General features: G+C 41.6%; 1 protein-coding gene across 3 annotated transcripts in view; it reads left to right on the top strand.

Moving 5' to 3' along the window:
* parp9.L (poly(ADP-ribose) polymerase family member 9 L homeolog) overlaps positions 1-16,216 on the top strand; it is a 19,930-nt gene extending 3,714 nt beyond the window's left edge. For all 3 annotated transcript variants that reach the window (XM_041575577.1, XM_018234251.2, NM_001091415.1), the window contains 8 exon segments: positions 1,804-2,863; positions 4,303-4,527; positions 4,936-5,151; positions 5,813-5,876; positions 6,710-7,240; positions 7,784-7,950; positions 14,699-14,855; positions 15,159-16,216. In XM_041575577.1, the coding sequence (XP_041431511.1) occupies positions 1,804-2,863; positions 4,303-4,527; positions 4,936-5,151; positions 5,813-5,876; positions 6,710-7,240; positions 7,784-7,950; positions 14,699-14,855; positions 15,159-15,451 (2,713 nt within the window). In that variant the 3' untranslated portion in view covers positions 15,452-16,216.

Below are 16,216 nucleotides of genomic sequence, written 5' to 3'. Positions count from 1 at the left end.
TCTCTGTATAGGGGAGGGCTTCTCAGGGCACCCACAATGTTGCAGGAACTCACTATATTTTTGAGGAATAATGTAATTTTATGTTTAGAAGCAGAATCATTTTTTGCCTAATGAAAGAAAATATAATTCTGTACAACTTCCAAATATTAATTCATTCCTCATTCTCATTAGGTCAATTGGTTTATAGTTATGTGTAACCGTCATTGTATCTGTCTGACCATGTCTGTTCTCTGCACTGCTGTATCTGACTCTTGAAGCAATGCTGCAGAAATCAGCTGATTAAAGGGGATGTTCACCTTCCAAACAATTTTTCCAGTTCAGATTGTTCCCCAGAAATAAAGACTTTTTTTAATTACTTTCCATTATTTATTTTTTACTGTTTTTCCAAAATCGAAGTTTAAAGTTGAATGTCGCTGTCTCTGGTGTTTGAGTCTGGCAGCTCATACATACATTTCTCAGCAGCATCTCTGGAGTATTAGCAGCTATTTTATCAATTCTAACAGCTGCCTGTAATGAAACCCAGAGATTCTGCTCAGCATGAACAAACATAAGAAATGGATCAACTAAATGTATCAATTTAGAACAGTTCACAGGATCGGTGAACCCCACTCCCCCAGAGCTGCTTTAGAAGGTGAAAAATTACACTTTACACTTCAGTATTAGAAAAACGGTGACACATAGAAAATAGAAAGTAATTGGAAAAAGTCGTTATTTCTGGTGAACGATCTGAAAACAACTAGTTGTTTGAAGGTGAACCACCCCTTTAATAGACCTGGGATAGATCTGAGTTTTGCTACATTGTATCAAGAGTCAGAGGCAAAGAACAGAAACGGATAGATAGAAACAGACAGAAACAATGAGATTTACGTATAACTATAAACCCAATTAGAATGAGGACTGAATCAATATTTTGATGTTGTGTGTAATGATATCTTTCATTGGACAAAATGCATTGTTAAGACTCACTTATTTTAAAGTAGAAAATATTATATGATATTAGCATGTTCTTCAGAACTAAGAACCTCATATTAAATGACAAGGAAACATAAAGTCAAGGGATGATGCCAATTTATTAGGCACACACCAGTGACTTATGGCTCCCATATACGGACAGTTATAAGCTGCCGACAGATTAAGTTGACATCTTATTGGGCAGTGTATGGGGCCCTCTGATCAGTTGCCAGTCCCCATACAGGCAACTTTTGATCGTCTGAACTTAACTCATATTCAGGGTCTGAACTTTTCAGTTTGGATCTGCACATTCCCCAAGTCTGAGTTGGTGCAGAGGATTTGCATCCAGGTACATAGTGTTGTGTTTATTTGTTCATTAATTATTTTGTTAGATTCAGACTGACCTGTCGTGAGGATGTAGCTGCCATGTTGTTTGTCTTTTTGTTTCCATTACTCCTTTTACACTGCTGATCAATAATAACCTCCCCAAATGCTGATTGATGCCTTGAGCCAGAAGGGATCTCGCTTGAACTTACAAGCAGGGGGTATTGCATGGGCGCCCAACTCTAGACATTGTTAAATCAGCAATAGTTAAATGGATGTTTTGTAAGTGCCCACATCTGTCATTTTGTGTATCTCAGAGCTGCAGAAATGTATATAGTGTACAAAATCCATTCATAATATATACAAAATATCTGCATAAATTGTGCCTATTGATGTCATATGTGATGATGTTCCGTCTGTTGTAAAGCTATAGCTCTGGTGGGGATTCTGTAGTCATTATAGCAGGGCTCATGCCTTATGATGATATATATGAATATACATAGTGAAGTGTGTGTTATTAAATTACAGCATGGAGACTAGAACCTTGAAACTCAAAGAAGACACTTACAGTTGCCTCTATCATATCCAGAGTGACCTCAACAATTTGTTTATTCGCAAATATCACTGCGAGATGGAACTGAAAGGTCCGAGACTTCTGGCGCCTTTTTCTGGATCAGAAGGTTCTGAGTTAGTGTATGAGAAGAAGCTGTCTGAAGGCCTCCGCGTGAGTGTCTGGAAGGGCGACATGACCAGACAAAATGTAGATGCTGTAGTTAATGCGGCTAATGAAGATCTTCAACATATTGGGGGCTTGGCACTTGCTTTAGTAAAAGCCGGGGGAGCAGTTATACAAGACGAAAGCAGGAGGCACATAGAAAAGTACAAAAAAGTGAAGTCAGGATCCATCGCTGTGACATCAGCAGGAAATCTGCCGTGCAAGATGATTATTCACGCTGTGGGCCCGGAATGGTCTCCTGGTATAAATGCTAAATGTGAGCAGGAACTGAAGGAAGTGATTAGGAACGTCCTTATGCAGGTAAAGAATGAAAGCAATGTCCGCAGTGTGGCCATTCCGGCTGTGAGCTCCGGGATATTCAGATTTCCACTGCAGCGTTGCACAGAAATTATCGCGAGTACTACCAAGAAATTCTGCGACACAGAGACATATCACAAGTTGGCAGAAATCAGGTTTGTCAACATCGATACCATAACAGTTGACGCAATGAAAGCAGCCTGCGAGGGTGTATTCGGAATAAGTGATCAGATAGATAGAATACAAAGCTCTGCACAAGATTCCTCCCAGCGACTCTCTGCCTATAAAAATCCTTCTTATTCCCACAATGCAACAGATCCTGCCCATCAGAATCCAGCTACTACCTACTCTGCAGCAGGTTACTCTTATCCAGCTCAAATGGTTCATTCCAGTCCTTCCTATTCAGGTGTCACTTCCTCCTATGGATCATCAGATTCTGCCTACCAAGTACCAACAACCAGCAACCAAAAGGAATATTTCTCAGGCTCCAAACCCACATTTACCATCTATGGGATGAACCTTTACTTAACAAAAGGGTACATTGAGGAACAGAAAGTAAGTTTAGTTTTTTTAACAGAAAATGGTTCTTGTTTCCTTGGTGCTGTATTAATTGTGGCCCAGAAGTAGTATCAGTAGTAGTAGTAGTAGTATCTGGAATGCAACTTTTGGACTTTCCACAGTGTGTTGTGGAACACTGTGTGTGCTAAACGAGAGTCTCCCCATTTCAGGGCTCACTAGAGAAACAAACTGCACCCTTAGCTTTAGAGTGGGTGGAGAACATACAAAGATTTGAAGTGATGTTACCATGCATTTGGGGGTTGGGGGTAGGAGGCAAATACTAATCTAGTACTTTTTGATGCCCCCCTTTAAGCCTATTTTGGGCACCACAAACATTTAGGTCTCAACACTTATTTAGTGTTGGGGAGGAGGGTCTAAGTGTCAAAGTCAGAATCACATATTTTTTGGGAAAAAAAAAAAATTAGTGATTGGATGAATAGATTCACTACCAGTTCAACCCTCAGATTATTTTTCCTTTCTTCAGTGCCCACACATTGCTCAGTGCTGTGCAGTTAGGGAGAACAAAATGAAAAATTCTAATAACATAAGTCATAAATAAATCGATTTAAGACAATACTTGAAGTTGCTTGGGGTGTACATTGATTGAAATTTTAAATTAGGGATGCACCGAATCCACTATTTGGGATTCGGCTGAATCCACGAATCGTTGGTGAAGGAAAGGAATACCGAACCGAATCCTAATTTGCATATGCAAATTAGGGCCAGGAAAGGAAAAAGTGGGAAAAATCTTCCTTTGTGACAAAAAGTCATGTGATTTTCCTACCCAACCCTAATTTACATATGCAAATTAGGATTCGACTTTGGTTCGGCCAGGCACAAGGATTTGGCCGAATCCCGAACCGAATCTTGGATTCGGTGCATCCCTATTTAAAACCCATCCAATCGAGAATGATAACGACTGTCCGAATATGAAATCTACAATTGTTCATACACAACTACACGATAAATTCACAACATTGTTGAATTATTGTGGAATCTGGTTGTTGTAGAGTAAAAACTCTGCCCTTACATGGCCTCCTTTAAGCTGGCCATAGATGCAAAGATCCGATTTTCGGATCATGTGTGGAGTGTCCCGACATTTATCTTGCCATGCCGATCGGTCGTTCAGTTGATAGGACAGGTTAAAAGATTTCTGTCGGCTGACGATCATATCTCTGTATGTATTGCCGATCTGACGATCTTCAGTGGGAGACTGTCACTGTCAGCTTTTTGTCGGATTGCTGTGGGGCAGAACATCGGCTCTCTTTTTACTGCTTTGTTTGATCTGAATGGTTAGTGGTAGGTCGGAGATGAGGACATGCGATTGTTCGTCCGATATTGCAGGGAAATCTTTGCGTCTATGGCCAGCTTAAGGTTGGAGTTTAACATGAAAACATATCTGTGCCCCTGAGATTAATTCATTTGTTTGTTTACAGACAGCCGTCATCGTAAATTCCCTTGGTGCCAATCGGAATCTGAATGAAGGAAATATCTCCAAAGCAATCCTGCGCAAAGCAGGGAATAGTCTCTCGCAAGAAGTGCTGGACAAAAGTAAATATGTTTCACCAACAGACATAATGATACCCACGCGTGGATACTATCTGCCTTGTGACTTTGTGTACCATGTTATATTGCAGCGTAGTGGTTCTGACCAAAAGAAGGTAAGTGTATAGACTTTATTCCTGGCACATTATTGCTTTAAATTGCACCTTCCCATAACTAACTGAACAGAGCTATAAAGTGCATTGCAGTAATCCTATAAGATGGCTTACAGGGAGGGTTCTGAGCAGTCAGTGTTCTGAGCAGTTGTGTTCCAACAGAGTGAATAAAGTGACAGAGTGAATAAATTGAAATGAACAGCCTGTGTTAACTCAGAGCCACTGCAGGGGAACACAGGACAACTACTTGGGAACAGCAGTGTGCGTGGCTCAGGTGCAGACAAACTTCTTTGTCTGAAGCCATTCTTAAAAATCAATTCTATTTTATTGATGCAGCATCATTTCAGAGGCACAGTTATGCCAACAAAACATCATGGGTATATTAATGAACATAGCCCACTTTCTTTACAGATCCTGAAAGACGGCATAAATGCTTGTCTCAATACAGCCCTCCGATATAACACATCTTCCATCTCATTTCCGGCTTTGGGAACTGGAATGTTGTGTTTCCCAAAACCTGTGGTGGCAAAAGTGATGACTGATGAAGTTCTAAGTTTTGCAAAAGAAAATCCGTGCAACATGGACATCTTTTTTGTGATACATCCCAACGATACAGATACTTACAGTGTGAGTATATTTTAATATATAATTGGGTTTTAGTGCTCTCTCGTCTTGTATGTAGCTAACTGGCTTCTGGGTCACTATTCTTTCAATTGTAATGATAATGCAATAGATATATGAAAGGGCTTCTACTTATATATTCAATGGGGATGCATAAAACCCAGTTTTTAATGGATCAGGCCAATTGCCATATCCTCCATAAAGATTTGGCTGAATATGGAGCCAAATACGTATTTCCATATATACATTTCGGAAAAATAAAAAGGTTGCAGCAAAAATTCAGTTGTTCATAGTCATGTGAGGTTTATATTCGGTTGGATTCAGGTTGCACAAGCTGGCATCATTCATCACAAGTACTGAAGTCCTGGAGCTACATGCTTGAATCAATAGACACAGCAAATGTACGGCTAAAGATTTAGGGACATTTTGATGTCAAGTGTAGAAATGACAGAATTCCGTAACCAAAGATTTTCAGTGAAATTGAGCCTGCCTTGTGTTAAAACTCACACTATTCAATGATTTTTAACATACCAACTGCAATTGCTTCAGACTCATCGCCACTTCACAGTTGAAATTATTGTGGGGAGAAACAATTGGCACACTGCACTTGCACTTGTAAATCACCCCTATCGTTAACCCTCTCTACCCATTTTAATGCCCTATTTAGGAGTTCAAGAAAGCATTCCAAGCCCAACAGCAACACAGTGCCTCGGCACCCCAGGAATGGAAAGGTAAAGTTAAAATAGAAGTTGGTTTACATTTCTTCTGTGGGTATCTTATTATTGCCAGAATAATACAAACATCCTGTTTTACTCTGTACACAGGCTTACTTATGCAGACATTTGTTAAAGGGATACCATTATCCTATAGTTACCCCGTATTATTTAATTACTAGTAGGGGGGGCATAAACTTATTGTACTTCCACACAAATTCAATTTTATTTCTTATGTATGCTTTCCAAGTCCCCCTATTTTCTTCTGCAGCCAATTAGACCTTAGTAAAAACTGCTGATGGCCTAGGGTTAAGAGATTGACACTGTCAATCCTATCAGCCCCAAGGCTGGAGCAATAACTTTCCCTGCTGTATTTTCCCAAATGTCACTACTTTACCCAATGTTACATGTTATTTTTTAGCCAGAAGAAAATTACTTGTATGCTGACAACACTATCTCTGGTCTATTAATCCTTTATGTGAAATTTGCAGCCACCAAATAGCCACAACATTTTTCAGACAAGTTTTACCATAATCCCCCTTCCATGTGGACATTTAAAGGGGAAGTATAAACTTTTTATAAGAATATGGAGTAGGTTAGATTAGTTCTAAAGTAAGTAGAGGCAGTCACTTGAGTACCAGGAAACCAACTCTCCCATGCAAAGGAAGTAGAAACAGTCACATGAGTACCAGGAAATACACTCCTACATACAAAAGAATGAGAGACAGAAATGCATTTGAAGTTTTTTTCCAAACAATTATACATATCCCTCACCCATGACACACAGTCACTGCTGTCGTAAAAAAATGTATGATTGTGATACATACACTTACATACATTTTTGTTGTTAGCCCCCCATGGACTGAATGCTGCAGCAGAAGAAATGTCACTGACCTTGAGTGGCCCCAGATATGAAGATGTTGAGGATGCAATGTTCTGGATGCAGTATATTATCAAGGCATCTGGCTCTGTTCTCATACAGAACAATCACATTTATCTTTTTGGCAAGAAAGAACAGAGAACATTATGCTCCCCACAGTTCTCTCAGGTTGAGATTTCTGAGGATCTGCGTGATGGCAAGGTCTCCCTAGAGATTACGGGTTCCCAAAAGGACGTAATCAAGGCAGTGATTCAGGTGGAGCTGATGCTCTTGGATGCACAGGAGGAACATGCAGAAAGCATGCAGGAGGAGCTGTTTGAGTCAGCAGTGCAGTGGATGTATGATGTACATAAATACCCAGCAAGAGAAAACTGGATGATAGAGACGGCCTATGTGTCCCACAACAACCACAAATTGGATATCAGCACAATCTCACACTCCATTGATTTTAAGGCATTCAAAGTAAAGGCTCCAAACAAAGAGTTTAAGCTATACAGAGAGTGTGAGTAGCAATGTCCCATTCTTTGGTAACATGTTCTGTAATTTGCAGAGTTTTCAGCTGGGTTGTTTTCTTTGTGAAGAAAAAAAGGGATGGTTTTGTGTTCGTCAATGTATAAATCAGGTAGTCTTGTACCTTTTAAAATGGGTGATAATCTTGGGGAAAAAAAGCCTGCGAGATAGTACTGTAGCTAAGAGCAAATTTGCCTAGAAATGCAACCAAGTAGGGAGGTGCCAGGCTTTAAATATATGTATAGTTAAATAGGTTAAATAGGGTTTCCGCTTTGATGTGGAGAACTTTTTTTAAATAATACACCCCAATCTTAGACAAGAATGGGACAAGGAATGTGCATTGATCACCATTTTCTGAGTGTAGCAGTTTGGGCCTTCCATTATATATAAATTGGTCTTGATGACCCCCCCACGGCACTCTATATGCCCCCATCTTACCTAGAAGTATTTTTAGGGCCTAGAGAAAGCAATATTGCTCACGGCTGGTTTGGATTTTGCTGCCTGCTTTATGTTGTTGTGCATTTCTCTTTTTCAGGCCTTTTACCTACAAAATTGGATTATTCACAGTCTAATTCAAAGTTTCACTGGAGAGGTGAGCAGCTGTCAGAACTCAGACTGGTAGAGAAGAAGCTGGAGAAGAAGCTTGATCTGTTCAGCTATTGTGAGAGGCAGTTAAAAAAATCCAAACTGGAAATAGTGAAGGTAGGAACACAAGAAAGACACTGCTATTTTCCACATTGTTTAATCTTGACTGAATGATACATAGGGTGTGCCAGTACAGAGCCAGAAAAATAGTTCCTTGTGCAAAATAGTCCAGTAGCAAACCGTCAACAAATGGAAAATCACTATACAAAATACTAATGCCTGATTAGTAGCTGGTTTCAATCTCTTACGTTTCAGTGAATACTTAGGGTAAGGGCACACGGGCAGATTTGGGGAGATTAGTCACCCCCGTGACAAATCTCCTCTTCTTCATGGGCGACAGTATCCCCAAACTGTCTTCCCCTACCTTCCCACCGGCTATAATGAAAAATCGCCAGCAGGATGGCACTCTCGGTACTTCGTTTTCCGAAGTCGTCTGAAGTTGCCTCACAAGCTGGAGAGAGTGCAGAGACGTGCAACTAAATTGCTTAGGGGGACGGAAGACTTAAATTATGAGGGTAGACTGTCAAGGTTGGGGTTGTTTTCTCTGGAAAAAAGGCGCTTGCGAGGGGACATGATTACACTTTACAAGTACATTAGAGGACATTGTAGACAAATGGCAGGGGACCTTTTTACCCATAAAGTGGATCACTGTACCAGAGGCCTTCCCTTTAGACTAGAAGAAAAGAACTTTCATTTGAAGCAACGTAGGGGGTTCTTCACAGTCAGGACAGTGAGGTTGTGGAATGCACTGCCGGGTGATGTTGTGATGGCTGATTCAGTTAATGCCTTTAAGAATGGCTTGGATGATTTTTTGGAAAGACATAATATCAAAGGCTATTGTGATACTAAACTCTATAGTTAGTATAGGTATGGGTATATAGAATTTAATTAAAAGTAGAGAGGGGTGTGTGTATGGATGCTGGGTTTTCATTTGGAGGGGTTGAACTTGATGGACTTTGTCTTTTTTCAACCCAATTTAACTATGTAACAAGGAAACTTTGGAAAACGAAGCGACGTGAGTGCCATCCCGCTGGCAATTTTTCATTATAGCCAGCAAAGGTAGGGTAAGGCAGTTCGGGGAGATTGTCGCCCTGAGGAAGAGGCGATTTGTCTCCGGGGCGACTAATCTCCCCAAATCTGCCCGTGTGCCCTTGCCCTTAGAGGCTACTATCAAAAATAGCAGTTTTACACTTTAATTTGTGTCTGTATACAGAAGGATAACAGCCTGGTGCCCCTCCCTATGTTGCCCTGGGAGACAGCACAGGTCAAACATCCCACGGGCTTATATTACTGACCCTGTGTAGAATTCCTCTTATTGGTTGGCTGGTACAAAGTTATTCATGTGTTAAAGGGGATGTCGGCACAAAAAGTATAAAACTTGTATAATTATTCTGTGCCTTTGGGGATGTAAAAGGAGGACTCCTAAGACTCTGAGAACAAGAGAATGATCCCAGGTGAAATTCTAAATCTAGAAAATGGTATCAATCTTCTTAGCACTTGGATAACATTTTTGAATAGGTGGAAACAAGCCCACTGAGTATGAGTCCACTAAGTACCTGTAAAAGCAGATATCTGCTCTTTAAGGGTAGAAACTTAAACTGGAGATCCATTCCCAACTGGAAAAACTCTACAATATGAGCATCATCAAATTTATCTTGGCATACTTGGAAGTTGTAAAAATCCCTTTTGATACCAAGAGGGTGGCCACTGCATTACCTGTGAGTCCTTTATTCTTTCAGCCTCCATGCCGTCAAAGCCACATTTTCTTCGGCCACCAAGCCACTACACTATAGAATGGATTTATTCCATCCTAAAAAGGTTTTACTGTAAGAAATAGGTTGAGGTGTTTTAGATTTAAATGACCTGAAAATCTGCATTTGGCTCCTTTCTTAGAAATCTAGATAGATTTTCTTTAGAAAAAAGGAATTTTGTCTGCATTCCAAGGCACTTATTCCTCTCACAGTATGATTTGCAGCAGTGTGGTAAGTGGATTAGCAGCCTGAAGAACATGCTCACGCACATGTTAAGATGTTAAAAGTGACTCCTTCTCCTGCTCTGGGCTTCATCATCCCCTGCCTCCTTCTAATACATTCAGCTTCATACTGAAGAAGGAGTAACTCACCCAGATCAGAGAAGGATTCTCCCCACCCCTTGTTGATAAAGCATTCCCAACAGGGAAAACTGTAACTTACTTGGTACCAACTATATATATATATATATGTATGTATGTATGTATGTATGTATATGTATATATATGTATATATATGTAATATATGTATATATATGTATATATATATATATATATATATATATATATATATATATATATATATATATATATATATATATATATATATATATAGACAAATACAAGATTCCTCTGCACTCAACCCATTATCAATATATTTAAGACAGCGACATTTTGTGCATACTGCTACTGAAAAATGCCTTACCCTTTAAACAAAACAGGGATTGTTTGTCCATATATTGCAATATATTTAAGCTGGCCAACTACGTCAAAGTCATCCCATATCTGGCCAGTCCTATGCTCAATTTTCATCTGATTCATTAAGAATTCTATGGTTTAATTATACATTTTATAAAAGGGACGAATACGTTTTACCTGCAACAGTGCAGTGGAATCACCTGACTAAAGTTGGAGAGGGTGGGAGCTACAACATGGAGCTGGTCACTGCTCTTGTAGAACTATAACAAACAAGGGAAAGTTGTGCTCACCACTAGTTTTTAAAATCATTAGGCGGGGGTGCAATGAGGGTGTGACCACAAAATACATATAGACAAATACAAGATTCCTCTGCACTCAACCCATTATCAATATATTTAAGACATATATATATATATATATATATATATATATATATATATATATATATATATATATATATATATATATATATATATATATATAATCATCTTTAAAAGGCTCCTCAACCATTTTGACATTGCCCAAGCTGGTTCCAGTTTTACTGTTCCTGCCGAAGCATTTGTTTGTGATCTGAATTCCTGTTTTTTTACTCCCGTCTGAATTTTTGACTCTGATTATTGCCGCCCGCCGGGAAGCTCTTGCCTGATTCTTGACTACATCTTCTCATTATCCTTGCTGGTACCTCATTAACGGACTTGTTGTTGTCACACACTCTTCCTTGTGTTTTCTGCAGCAGAAAGCCCGGGGCCCCAAAAGGGCGTTGGTGAACACCGAAATCCCTGCATTGTGAGTATACCCGCAGCCAAGCAGAGTTCCCGATAACGAGATTGTTACAGTAACTGCCAAAAGGAATGCTACCTTCTCCGTCAGTGTGGACAATGGAATGGAATCCAGGGGTTCATAGGGATCCTCTTGTAGGACTGACAGAACCAAGTTCATGGATGGAAATGGAACCATTCTGGTCACCCCCTGTAAAAATGTCTTTACATTGTTGCTCATTGCCAACTTTTCTTGGAAGAAAATGGAAAGTGCTGAGACCTGTACTTTTAGAGAGCTTAGGGCTAGACCTCTGGCGAGACCATCCTTCGGTCTTTACCTCTGGCTACACACCATCGATGAACGTCTCCCACACAAATTTTTGCTGAGATCGGTTTTCAAGCTCTTAGCATTGTGGGAATCACCTCTTGGGGCACTCCAGATTTCTCTAGTACTAAGGCCTCAAGAGCCACGCTGTGAACTCTATGTGAATTCGGGTGGACAATCGGTCCTTGTGTAAGCAGGTCTTCTCTCAATGGGAGATGAAAAGGCTTGTCTGCCTCCATGCCTATGAGATCTGCGAACCACACTCTTCGGGGCCAGTAAGGGGCCACCAGGATGGTCTGAGTTCTTTCCCTCTTTATTTTCTTGATGCCTCTTGGTAGAAGAGCCAAGGGGGGAAGATGTAGGCTAGGGAGAACTTTGTCACAAACTTTGGGACTTTGTTGTTGCTTCGAGACGCCATCAAGTCCAACTCTGGGAAGCCCCACTTGATCACTGTCAGTTGGAAGACCTGTGGGTGTAGGGTCCACTTGCCCTGGTCTAGGGTTCATCTTTTTAGATAATCTGCCATCCAGTTGTCTACTCCTGGCAGATATATGGCCGATATTGCCGGAACGTTGCTTTCTGCCCACATGAGGATCCTTTTTGGTTCCGCTAGAGCCGTCCGGCTCTTGGTGCCTCCCTGGTGATTTATGTAGGCCACTGTTGTCACATTGTCTGATTGTACGTGCACGGCTCTCCCTTGAAGAAGGGATGTACAGTGTTCCAACGAGTATTGTATGGCTCTTAGTTCTAGGAGGTTGATTGGGAGAAGTCTCTGCGCCTGGTCCCAAAGGCCCTGGACTGTTTTCTGGTCCCATACTCCTCCCCAACCCCTTAGGCTGGCATCTGTTGTTATCACCATCCAAGAGTGGTTGGGGAAGGCTTTTCCTGATGTCACATGATGAGGTTGGAGCCACCAGTCAAGTGACAGCTTGACTTGTATTGGAATCTTTACCTGTCTGTCAAAGTTTTCTCGATCCCTCCTCTGATGCCGTAGTATCAGCTGTTGTAGGGGCCTGGTATGAAGCTGGGCATAAGGAATTGTCAGAAACGATACCACCATAGTCCCCCAAGTCCCAAAGGGGAACCTTGTCGGTCTTTTCCCTTGGGAGGAAAACATTTTCCCTCTTGGAGTCCAGGATTAATCCTAGATATTCCATGGTCTGTGCTGGGATGAGTTTGTGTTCCTCCATTGACATCAAGATTGATTGATTGATTCCATTTTGAAGTGGTATGTTCTTACGAACCGGTTGAGAGTCTTTAGGTCCAGCACCGGTCTGTAAGAGCCATCTTTTTTGGGTACAATGAAGAGGTTTGAATAATATCCTTTTCCCCTGTCTCGTCGTGGAACAGGTTGGATGACCCCTGCCTTTGCAAAATCTTGGACGACTTTCAGAAAGGCTTCTCGATTGGGAAGCCTGGGTGAGGAGGGTGTTGTGACAGGTCTATCAAATATCCGTGAGACACTATTTGTAGGACCCACTGGTCTGTTACTTGACTCTGCCACACCTCCTGAAAGGCACTTCGGCCGCACCTAAGGGTACCCCTCGAGGGGTGGTCATGCTTTGGCGACCAGCTTTGCTGAATCTAGGGCTGCATCACAGGTGTAAGCTGTAGCATCAGATGCTTGGGACAGTAGCAGGTCTGTCGTGGGGTTCTCTGAACCAATTCGTTGTGCCACCTGCTCCACACAGACTTCCATCGCTTTCGATACCCAAATGATTGCAAACATTGGTCTGAAGGCTGTTCCTGAAGTAGTAAAGATCACTTTACAAAAACCTTCAAGCCTCTTATCTGTTGGGTCCTTGAAGGATGCTGCATCTGCTACTGGGATGGTTGTAGCATTTGACAGTCTGGAAACCGGTGGATCGACTGTAGGAGGTGAGGCCCAGAGATCTATACACCCTTGCGGAAAGACATATGCTTGGGAAAAGTGTCTGGAAACTTGTACCCTATGATCGGGGGTCTTCCACTGAGACCTTGAGTTGTTGTATGCTGGAAAGACATAGGAAGTTTTCTTTTGTCTCTTAAAAATGTTCTTTCCCGTCTCCGTAGTGGACATGGTATCTTCACAATTAAGTGTTTTGAGAACCACTTGTATTAGTACAGCTGGCTATATGTGCCATGCGCCTGGTGTTCCCTTAAGGTCAGAGATAGAACTGCTTTGCGTTTGTGTGGAGTCCCTGAAAAACATAGCGTTGTATTTACCAAGGGCATATATTATTATAGCAGCACCCTGGTCTTTCCCCACCGAAGTGTTAGGGACTTGCCTCGGTATGTTCAGAAAACTGGGGTGTCCTCATGACGCTACTCCTGCTGTCCACCCGGTAGGTGAGAAAAGCGCGCCAACCCACCAAGCTGTTTGCGCACGGCTCTCCAAAATGGCGGCGGGAGGCGTGGCAAATAGAGTGTGAGGAAGGCGGACGTGGCAGAGATGGACCGCTAGATGTGGTCGGATGCGCTGTGGTAACGCTTGTTGGTGAGCGATGTATGTACCTGGTTTGTTCCTGCTAAGGCCTTAAGTAAAGAGAGTGGGTGACGAAAGTGGTAGCTCCCTTCCCTGTGAGGCGGCATGCGGTAGAAAGGCCAGATACCGCATAGAGGGGGGAGAGGGAGGGGGGTGAGACAGGCAGGCTCTGTTACCTAGAGGTTTCCTACCTGTTCAGCCAGTCCGTTTGTGCCCTGAAAATAGTTCTGCTTCCCTGTATGTCTAGGCTGGTGCAGACCTCTGTGGAGCAGGAACGGCAGCCCTAGGGAAGGTTGGAGCTTGCCTGCAGTCCCCCCATAGAGCGGTGAGGCAGATGGGCAATCTTTAAAGGTATTTACCTAGCTGGGTGAGGAGGTGCTGGAGTCTTTTCAGCTCTCTGGCCACAGTGTGGCATGACATGATCCATACTATAGATCATTTGCTCCAGCCACAGTGTTGTGTCTTCCTTCTGAGGACATTAAAAAGAAACTGAATGTACTAGGAGGAGGCAGGGGATGAAGCCCAGAGGAGGAGGAGGAGTCCCTTTTAACATTTTAGTGTCCGCTCTCCAAGCTGCAGGATCTGCATCCCCATGGTGCCTGTGTCCCCCAATCTAAGTAAGAGAAAAAATTTAATTATTGACCATATTAGGAAGTTGTTTTATTCTGAACACTCAATGATACCTAATAGCAAATAGGTATCTCCTTTGATGAGCCCATAACTGACAGACACAGTGGTTGGTTTATGTTCAGTTTAGTTCTGCTCTTAATAAGTGAATGAATGCTAATGAGCTTAAATATCCCACATTTCAGGTGGAACAAATCTACAACCATGTCCTGTTGGCCGTTTTCAATTCTAAGAAAAATTCCATTGGTGACAAAGAAATGCAGCTATACCAGCGGGTACCTGGGCAGTTCCGAAACCTGATCTGTAACGTGGGATTCCATAGGTACTACACAGGTGCAAAAGGTAAGAGGGGAAACTCCTTTTTTATGCACAAAGACCACAACAGCCAGTCACATGATTGCTTTCATTAATAGTTTGCACCAGATCTGTGCAAGATAACTGCTGGTTGGTGGATATCTTCCAATCAGCAGACAAAATTCCTAGTGATCTCTAAACAATAAGTGATCATTATAATCTGTCATTCCAGATTATATTCCAGGGTCTCACTATTGAAACTTTATGGACAGAATCGCATGTGGTAGATAAAGTTGGCTCTGTACAGAGACATTGCTAATGTGTTTTCTGATCCTCTGTCCCCCATCTCAGATCCGATACAAGGGCCCGGCATCAGCTTTTACAAGGAGCTGGAAAGGGCCCTTCAGGCTGTGCAAGAAAACTCTGAAAAATTGGTCTACATTTTCCTAGCAGAAGTCGTGCTTGGAAAAACTAAAGAAGCAAAGAATAGCCCCTTCATCCCCCTGGATGGGGCAGATATTTTCAATTCCTATAACAGCCTTGTCGACTCCAAACACAGTCCTCAAAGCTTCGTCATTTTTGACAGTTACCAAGCCTATCCGAAATATCTGTTCACCTGTAAGAGAAATGGCACACCCATCTAACCATTTAATCGAATTATCAAGAAAAGGGCTTGTAAATACAATATTCCAGCTTCTTAAAGGTCACATACTGTATATCCACTCAAACAACTTAATGGATAGTGCTCTTCTGCACACTTTTGCAATGAACATTATATTTTTAAACAGCAAATACTATGAGCTGTTGTTTGTTTCCTCTACGGTGCCAGATTTCCAACAATTAAATTGACCTATTGGGGGGGCGTAATACAGTCTCCTAGTGGCATGTATAAAATATAGGTGGGGGACCTGGAAGGGACAAGGGTAGTTTCTTTCTCCTGCTTCATTATCCACTTTTTGGGAATGAGGAAAAGGACCAGATCAGTGTTGTGACCAAACTGCAAATGCAGTATTAAAGAGTGGGTCGCAAGTTGGTCGTTCTTTAAGTTGCAGGCTTTATTCCTTTAATGTGTTTGGATGTGTTGGTAATATTATCTAATTCACTTGAGAATAATAGAAGATTGATTTTTACACTATTTTTCTGGGCTGTGGGGAAGGGGAACATATGACCAGAGCTGATACTCAGAGGGAGAGCCTACAAAAAAAGACAATGGCTCCATATAGAGTATTGAGGAGGTGACCATTAGCTGTAAGAAAAATTTTAAAACAGGGCAGCCTTTGCGCAGTCTCCTTATTTAGGGATATGGTTTTTTAAGGGGTTTTATTAGTACTGATTATCCTAATAAACATATTTAACTGTTAGAAATGATACATATGGAAAAGTAATTTAATAAAATATCTGAAAATGTC

The sequence above is a fragment of the Xenopus laevis genome, chromosome 9_10L (genome assembly GCF_017654675.1).
Source record: "Xenopus laevis strain J_2021 chromosome 9_10L, Xenopus_laevis_v10.1, whole genome shotgun sequence".
NCBI lineage: Eukaryota > Metazoa > Chordata > Amphibia > Anura > Pipidae > Xenopus > Xenopus laevis.
The sequence above is the reverse complement of the archived record's forward strand: the minus strand, read 5'-3'. Positions and strand labels throughout refer to the sequence as shown.